Source organism: Falco punctatus (assembly GCF_963210335.1).
Source record: "Falco punctatus genome assembly, chromosome: 14".
Classification (NCBI taxonomy): Eukaryota; Metazoa; Chordata; class Aves; order Falconiformes; family Falconidae; genus Falco; species Falco punctatus.
In genome coordinates, this window is record NC_137594.1 from 2,560,317 (window position 1) to 2,569,468 (window position 9,152).

General features: G+C 57.9%; 1 protein-coding gene across 3 annotated transcripts in view; it reads right to left on the reverse strand.

The window, feature by feature from the left end:
• Nucleotides 1–8,863, reverse strand: part of ZFPM1 (zinc finger protein, FOG family member 1) — a 39,765-nt gene extending 30,902 nt beyond the window's left edge. Inside the window, exons 1-2 of one of the 3 annotated variants that reach the window (XM_080410628.1) lie at nucleotides 3,039–8,860; nucleotides 1,302–2,505 (exon numbers count right to left, since the gene is read on the reverse strand). Coding sequence is in view for 2 of the 3 variants with exons in the window: in XM_080410629.1 (XP_080266755.1) it covers nucleotides 3,039–3,078 (40 nt within the window). In the remaining variant the exon portion in view is untranslated. Of the gene's footprint in view, nucleotides 1–1,301; nucleotides 2,506–3,038 lie in introns of all 3 variants that reach the window. The other 2 variants (XM_080410629.1, XM_080410627.1) reach the window with 2 other exon arrangements.
• Nucleotides 8,864–9,152: the final 289 nt, after the last annotated feature.

Below are 9,152 nucleotides of genomic sequence, written 5' to 3' on the forward strand. Positions count from 1 at the left end.
ATTAAAGCACCTGCATTAATCACATTTGCAATGGAACAAATTGCTGGAGCCCTTTCGCCTCTCTTTGCTGTGTTTGTTGTTGTAGCGAATCCTGCTCAGGTCTGGTGGGGAGAGATAAGGGGTCCTTATCTTCCCCGGCAATCTCTATCAGGATGGAGATCAGGCCTGGGCACTTATCAGGAGCTCAGATCTACTGTAGCTGAAAGCAGAATAGAAAGGAAAAAAAAATGGGGGGGGGGGGGGGGGGGGGGGGGGGGAGGAAAAAAAACCCCCACCAACAGGCCCCTGCAACTACTACAAAAATGTTCACTTCCAGTTAATTTTGGAAGGAAAAAAACCCCAAAAGAATAATATCTATATTAGAACAACAGAGGGAGAGGCACATCAGCAAGATGAGATCAATCTCCCACTTATCAGTTTCCCCCATCGGAAGACCCGGCGCTGCGAGTGCACGCACAGGCAGCTGCCAGCAGCCTGGCGCATCAGCTGTGTGCCCGCGCTCCCATGTTTGAAGTTAATAAATATAACAGGCTATCTGGGCTGGAGATCAGCTCCTGCTCTCTATCAGCCCCTCACATCTATCTACCAGCAGAACAAAAGACAGAGGGGGGAGAAAAAAAAAAAAAAAAAAAAAAAGAAAAGAAAAGAAAGAAAAAACAAAACCCCTATAAAGCAGCAGCAGCTGCAGGGAGGTTGCTGGGTTGTACAGCCACGGATGGAGCAGGGGGTGAAAAGCAACTGTCCTCCCCGGGCAGGTACCCTGCAAAATTAAATAAATAAAATTCTCTGGGTGTTTTCTCCGCTATTGGAAGCCACCATCTAGATGCAATCGGCTTTCAAAGCCTCACCACCGCGTGCCAGCGGTGCTGTGGGCAGAGCGAGTGCTGCCGGGGAGGGGGACTTGGAGGGACCCTGCTTCACCGGTACCCCCAGACCCCTCCATCATTACATTGCTCCAGCCCAAAAAGCAAAGAAGAAGGTTAAAGCAGCCGGTTAAATATAGTCCGGTGTCTGATCTTTGTCTTATCGCTCTTGGCAATCGCCCGCTCGCCCAGCGATCTCCCCTGCGAGCCTATCTGTGCATCGCATCGAGCTTTCAGAAAAAACAAAACCCAAACCCCAGAAGAGATGAAGCCAGAGCAAGAACATAGCGTCACCCAGGAAAATAAAATCAGCAGATACCAATCTGGAGGAGGTTTTTAATGCTCCAGCTGAGATGATAAAAAGGATAGACTTTGTGGAAACAGGTCCGGTCTGTACATGAGAGGAGTCTGGTTACCGGAGCCCTGATTCATGCATACCTTCCCTCGGCGGGCAGAGCTGTCGGAGGCAGCGGCAAGGCGCTCTCGCCGCGCTCGCCGGCTCTAATGACTGTTTTCATGTTGACACATACAGGAAGGGTTCCAAGCTTTCAGCTTTTAATCAGTTTTGGCCATCGCTGGCGGCCTGAGATCAGCCTCCCACTTTATCATTTCTTCACATCTCTGCAGAAAAGCAGCAGAGGAAGGAGGTACGAGCCGCCTTCGCCCAGCCAAGCTGCCACGGCCTCATCCAGCTCCGTTTCCCCCCTCCTCCACAGCACCCAGGGCCACGCTGGTGGGTGCTGGGACCAGGTGGGCACCCCAGCGTCGGCGTGTCCCCCACGCGCAGCTGTCACCCACAGCGGTGGCGTTATTTTGGTGGCTGCGACGCTCCTGCGCGCTTCGCTCAACGCTCCCGGTTTAATGAGCTGGGGTTAGCCAGGGAGGGATCGCTGGGCAGCCGGGCTTTTTGCCGAAAGAAAGCCGCAGAAGTTGGATAAAGCTAAAGGAGAAAACTATCACCACCACCAAAAAAAAAAAATAATAGGAGGCAGCTGGGACTATTTTTAACTCTACCAGGGTAAAAGTCTAGCTGAGCTTTATCACCAGAGCAATCACCCCAGGCAGGGAAACAGGTAGGTGCAACTCAGCCTTGCAATTATTTCAAGAGAAAGATAAAGCTAGATTATCACATGGTGGCCAGCCTTCCCTATCCTCCCATCTCCCTCTTATCGCCAGCTTCCATCGACTCGAGGGGAAAAAAAACACACGCACATACACACACCAGAGAGGAAGGGAGAAGAGCCAAGCTCAGCCCATCACCGAAAAACTTCCAGCACTTTGCAGAATTTCTCAGCACAGCCGGCACATCCCCACCGGACTGAAACCAGATCCCAGCCAATGGATGGGATCGATGGACGGGATCGTGGGGAGCGTGACCCTCCGGAGATGGCCGCTCGGTGCGGGGAAACACGGATGGTGGCCGAAGGCCTGTGGGACCCCCGGGGGTCTCTCCTGCTGTCAGCCCAGGTTGTCACGGCCCCGTCCCCACCCGGGCTGCGGTGTGAAGTGGGAGCCGAGGGGCCCCCGGGCAGGGCGAAGGGTTGAGGCCAGGATGGCCGGCGGGGACGATGGCGGTCAGCGGGGACGATGGCACACGCGTCCGGTGGCACCAGCGGGGGTATCCGTGCGGAGAGGGGAACCCCTGGCAGGGTGACAGTGCCAGACCCAGGGCTCGGGGCTGCTGGCAGGGCTGGGGTGCCCGGGGCGGGACCGGGGGGGGGTTGGAGTCCCCCGGGGGGTCTGGGGTGCCCCTCGCCCTGCTCACGGCGCTGGATGGGAGGCAGGCGGGGGAGATAAGATCACAATTTCAGGCCGTCCCGACAGAGCGATGTTATCAAGACGGGACTTGCAGAACGGAATATTTTAAAGCCTTATCGGGGCCCCATCGGGAGCCGGTACCGGAGCCACCGCGTTGGCGGGGGGAGGCGGCGGGCAGAGGGAGGCGGCGGCGACGGAGACCAAAGCGGGGCGGCCGGTAGCGGGAACGGGCACCCACCGGGGCCGTCCCGGGGGGGTACCAGAGTGGGGGTGTCAGGTAGTACCGGGGGAGGACCGCGCTCCACCGGGGGCGGGGGTGCTGGCGCCGAAGGGGTGGTGCAGTAAAAGAAGAAAAGGGCGGGGGGGTAGGACAGAAAAGCTGGCGGCAGCGGGGGGGCGCCGGTACCGGACACTCACGTTTGATCTGCCGGGGGTTGCTCTGTTTCCTCCTGGACATCGCTCGGCGAGGGGCGAGCCCGGCGCCCCGGCTGGCGGCTGGGCGGGCGGCAGGTGGGTGGCGGCGGGCGGGCCCCCGGCTCCTCGCATGCCCGCCCGCCCGCCCGCGCTGCCGGGCCGGGGCCGGGGCCGGGCCGGGCCGTGCGCGGCGGAGCGGAGCCGCCGCCGCCGCCGCGGGATTTTCTCAATGGGGCGCCGCGGCGGCTCAAACCCGCGGAACGTTCCACGGGGGCGGGGCCTGCCCCCGCCGCGCACCGCCGCGGCCGCCCATAGGCCACCGCCCCCCCCGCAGGCCACGCCCACCGGATGGCGTAGCTGCCGCCGCGGCGTGGGGCGGGGCGGGGCAGGGCAGGGGGCGGTGCCCGCCCCCCCGCCGGGGGGGCCCGATCCCTGCGGGGGCGCAGGCGCCGTCCGCCGCCGGGGTCCCCAAAGCTTTGCGAACGTCCTCAGCCCCATTTTGGGGTGACACGCCCCCCCCAGGGCCCCGGCCCCTGCCTTGGGACCGGTGTCCCCCACACTTTGGGGTCCTGACCCTGCCTTGGGGTCCCCAACCCTCATGCCTGTCCCCAAACCCTCATGCGTGTCCCCGACTCCCACTTGGGGTCCTCAAGCCTCCTTTGGTATCCCCAAGCTGCTTCCTTGGGACCCCAACCCCCTCTTGGGGTCCCCAACCCCTCTTGCATGTCCCCAACTCCCCTTCGATGTCCCCAACCCCTCCTGCATGTCCCCAACTCCCACTTGGGGTCCCCAAGCCTTCTTTGGGGTCCCCAGACCACTCCCATGGGACCCCAACCCCTCCATGGAGTCCCCAAGCCCTCCTGCATGTCCCTAACTCCCCCATTTGGATTCCCAACACGCTCGTTTGGCACTCCAGTCCTCTCTTGGGGTCCTCAAGCCCCTCCTTTGGAACTCCCAACCCCCCCTTTAGGGTCCCTAAGCCCCCTTTTGGGACCCCAACCCCTCCTTTGTTGTCCCCAAACCCTGCTTTGGGGTTCCAGTTGTCCTTTGCCCCTTCACACCCCTTCTGGAAGGTCCTAAGTTCCCACAGGGTCACCAATCCCCACTTCTGGGACCTCAGACCTCCCCACTGGGGTCCCACCCCCCACGTTGGAGGTCCTCAAGCCCTCCTGTGGGACCCTCAAACCCTTCTGAGGCCCCCCCCCCAAACATTTCTGTGGGGTCCCTGGGGCCCCTCTTTAGCATCCCAAATCCCTCTTATAATCCTGCTGGTTTGTAGATGGATGGTCCAAAAAGTCCCACCTGTGACTTCCAGGGTCACCGTGACGCTGGCTGGGGAGGACGGACGTCCCAGGGACGGCACGGGGGGTGCTGGGATCCCCCCTCAGCACCACCCCAGCCGCATGAGCCCATCCTCGCCACGAGCATGCAGCCAGGTGGTGATTTTAGGGCTAATCGTGGGGTAACCAGGAGCTGCTTATATTTTGGGTCTGTGATGGGAATATTCTGTGAAAAATCACCATTTCTGTCACACCTGACCCTCAGCCATGGCCAGTCTCAGCTCGGGGGGGCGGGGGGGGGGGGGCGGTTACCAGCACTGACAATTGGTAGTCCCCAATTACCAATGCCATTTTTTGATCAGCGGGGGAGCGGGGGGCTGGTGGGCTGCAGGGACACGGCACAGCACAGCGGCTTGGCTGTGTCCCCTCTCCATCCATCTATCCCTTGACGTGGGGTGTGGTTTTTTTTTTTTCTTTCCCCCTCTTTTTCTTTTTTTTTAAAGGGTTTTTAATTAACTTCCTGTTCCAATGGTGGGATAATGAGTTTTAAGCAGCACATGATTCCAGTAAAGAGGTCAAGCCAGCAATGAGGATGTCAAAAGAAATTAAGTTAGGAATTAAGAAGAGTTCCAGGGGAGAAAAAAAACACCAAACCATCGAGGGAGGGAGATGCTGCCAAGGACAAGGCTTTGCTCACCCCCCCGCTTGGCCGCCTGCCCCCCAAAAGGATCCTGACGGCGTTTTTCACCTCATTTGGCCCCGAGTCGCAGCCTTCCTGGAGACCATCACACCCCAGGGCAGGCAGCTCTGCTTCCAGAGCCTTCCGCTTCCCCACCACCGCTCACGGGTGTGCTGAGCTCCCTGCCACGGCTTCGCAGGGTTGGGCTCAAGGAGGCTTGAGTGGCCTCTGCTTTGCGTCAGCCGTGATGGGTGCTGGCTCCATTCGGGCCTGGGTGATGGGGAGTCGAAGCTTTTGGGGGGTCTCCATCCCTGCTGGCACAGCCGCGGGTGTTTTGGGGTCGGGGCAGTGCTGCAGAGCCAGCGGGTTCCTCCAGCACATGCGTGGCATCGCCCGCTGGCACGGCTCACAGCACCCAGGTTATTTACCTGGTGTGTTTGCCTACACTAAGACAATTAGACAAACCATCTAATTAAATGCAACACCATTAACTGCATGGACCTCGGGGGCTCGGCGGGAGCGGACACACACAGGGTGCCCAAATTTCCTCTCCCCAGAATGCAGCAGGGGGGCGTTGGCTATTCCCAGCTCTTTGTGCTAGCAGCAGCAGTGGCAGCATCCCTCGAGGGACCAGTGGGACAGACCCCAGCCACTGTCACACCCTCGGGGGGCTGCAGCTCGCCCTTGCTGTAAGAAGCCAAAAAAGCCTGGATGGAGCCGTGGGGTGCTGAACACCGGCATGCAGCCCTGCCCCGGGAAGGGGGGCCCAGCTACAGGGAGGAAACAGGTTGCAGTCCTTCCCTGCGCACATTCCTTGCCAGTGTCCTTTTAATTAGCTTTTTGGCACCATCCCAAAGCCTCTTAGATCCCCCTAGGCCTGAGAATTTGCAGTCACATCAAACAACGCTGGGCCAAGGGCCGGATCCCCAGCGTGGGGACGTCCCTGAGTCCCGCATCTCCCTGCCCCATCATCCCGCGCATCCCACCCCGCCGTGCGGGGGACCCATGGGTGCCCCTGCATGGGGACAACCAGCATGGTGCCGGTGACAGCGGCATGTCTGGGTGTTTCCCCTCCTCTGCCTCCGATCCCGTTGTGTTTGCAGAGAGATTGTTATAGGGTAACAGAATAAATAGCGTGTTTTCCCGAGGAGTGAATTACACGCCTGCAGAGCAGAGATAATGTGCAAGCAGCCGTTTCCCCCATTGTGAGCGAGGTGACATCTTTTTATGGAGCTGTGTACATTTGTATTAGTGCCAATTAATCTGGGGTGATATTATTAGAGACGCAGGGAGAGGAGGTGTCGGCGGAGGAATGTAAATGGGAAAAGCTAAGGCACTGCCTCGGCCATATTTCACGAGCAAGGGGTGGGTGGCAGAGATGCTGGGTGCTGCGCTGAGCACCCTGAGGGGGTCTGGGTGCTAGCGGGACCACAGGCTGCCCAGCTGGTGGCATTACCTACTGGCACAGCTCCACTGGGGCTGTAGAAACAGCTCTTTCCAGATGCAAAAAGTAATGTTTTAAGGTTTTTTTTTTGCTTTTGTCCCAGGAGGGAGGAATGGCATCTTGGTGCCCCTGACCATGGGTAGGCCCTGCCACCCACCCAGCAGAACCTGGCCCTGGGTGCCACTTGTCACCTGTTTGTGGCTCAGCCCCAGGCAGCTGCTGGAAGCCCAGGGTCCTCTGTGGCTTAGGCATGGCTTGGGCACGGCTTGGGCATGGCTTGGGCATGGTTTAGGCATGTCCCTCCGCTGCTTGGGCATGACTTGGGCATGTCCCGTGCAGAGATGTTGCTGCAGGGCTCCCCAGAGCTGCAGTGGCAGCGCAGAGGTCTTTGAGTTAAAACAAATGATGCAAAATGATGCTGGATGCTACTGAAACCCAGTGGGAATGTGCGGGTGAGCAGCTCTCATGCCCCACATTCAAGGCTGGGATTTCTCAGTGCTTATTTCCTTCTCCCCATCAATCTCCCACTATAGGGGCGATGCTCTAACTCACAAAAGGACCGATCCCCTCGTTCCTGGGGGCTGAGCTGCAAAACTGGGCTGCAGCTTGAGGGGCATTGCTGCTGGCAGGATAGGAGTCCCTGGGCGGGTGCATCACTCCTGCATTATCTCCCCAGTTCCCCCATCCCCACACCCTGCAGCCACCCAGGCTCAGGGCTCCCCTGCCTGAAGGCAATTCAGCTTCAGGGATGCAAGAGCCTGCGGGTGCCTGTGGTCCCTGCCACGCACATACGACCAGAGGGATGTGAGCACCAGGGTTCCAATTCCTGCTGTGCATGGAACGACCAGATTTGACTCAAAAGCAAGAAAAAAAAAATAAATCTTTAGCCCCTGCTAGCAGCATGACAACCATGGTGGATCCCATTATCCTCCAGGCTTTATGGAGAGGCTTAAAGCACCTCCAGCTCGGAAACTTGGGTGTGCAGCTGAGCAAAAGGGCTGGCTGGATTTGAGGGGGCTTGAAGAGCGAACAGCAGCTTGAGGAAAATTTAGGGTGGTGGCAAGAAGCCAAGAAATCCCCTAAGGGGCTCTGTGCAATGCCAGGCACCCTCCACTCAGACCCAGCCACCCTGCAACCCGCTGGGGTCAGCTACAGGATCATTCCTCTCCGCCGAGGGTGTGGACTGGGGCTGCGGATGGTGCAGCCCACCCGTGCTTCCCAGTGGGGTGCAGCCCTGGGACCCCTGGGCATGCTGGGTCCCATGGGTGCCCCCCTGTGCCACCAGCACCCCCCAAGCAGCGAGTTAATCTGCAGCTGGGAGAAGCTGCCCAGCTTTGCCTTCCTTGCTGGAATTACGTTGACGGGGACCTGCAATCTTCCAAGTGACAAGCACTGCCGGATTAATGCGGGACTCAGCAAACCCAGGGGCTTTAGGGAGCTGAGGGGAGCTGATGGATGGGGGGGTCACCCACCCAGCTGGTGCTGAGACTGCGGGAGGGGGATGTGGGTGAAAGCAGGGGGGAGAGGATGGGGGACACCCCCCCCCCCCTCATTTAGAAGGTAAAGAGAAGAATTAAATATTTCAGCCTTCAGAGATGCAGGGACGATGGTAGCATCTCCCCGGGGAGCAGTGTTCAACCAGGAGTGGTACCCAAGGCGAGCACCACTTGTGGCCCGTGCTGCAAAGTGGTGGGTGCTGATTTAGGACGGTGCCCCCTCCCCCCCCTGCCCAGGGCCCCGGGGATGGCTCCCATCCTTTGCAGCAAACCTGTGGCTCATTTCCAGGTGCCTGGCTTATGAAGCTGGAGGTGCGGGAGAGCTACAGTAACCACCAGGCATGAAATACTCCTCTGCCCCGTCGGCTTGCTGCCCTGGTGAAATATAGTAGAGGGAAAACATAAAAGTCCCATTTCCAGCTCCATAATATTTCCTGCCAAAACAAAGTAAAATGTGCTGCCTTAAATTTTCTGCAAAATTCTTTTGAGGTTATTTTTTTCCCTAAATTAAGCCATACTAATTATTTTCAGCCACTTTATCTCCACTCTGCAACACACCAGGAGGGTGCAGGCGGCAAGCATTTTAAGCCTCCATAAACAAAAGAGTAGTTTGGAAAATAATTCTATCAATTAATCAAATTAATCCTGCAGTTTTAGTTACAAGCCCCAAGTGGCAAGGATTCTAGCCTGCGGTTAGGAGCTATCTCTCATTGACAGCATTTAAATATTATGATTGCAACAGTAATTAAAGAATATAATATGCCCAGCTTTGTGTCAGCCTTCTACCTTCAGACCTCAGCGCTGTGCTGGCAGAGGTCAGCTTGAGGACAAATTGATGATGTCTAAACTTGGCCATCACCACCACCAATTGGTGATGGGCAAACCGCCCCATCGCTGTCACCAACTGATGATGACCAAACTGGGCCATCACCAGTTGGTGATGACCAAACTGGGCCATCACCATCACGTTGGATTTTTTTTTCCCCCAGGACAAGACACTCAAGCCATTAGTAGGACTTGGCCAGGATGCAGGGAGGAAGAGGAGATGCACAATCACCTTCACCATTGAGAAGCTCCACGGCTTTGCAAATGACTGAAAGGTGACAGCAGCCCCACCAACGTTCTCCCACAGCCACTGTCCACAGGACACCGCGATGGCGCACAGAGCATCCGAGCATCCAGCTGTCAATCAGAAACATCATCATTCGGTCAGAGATG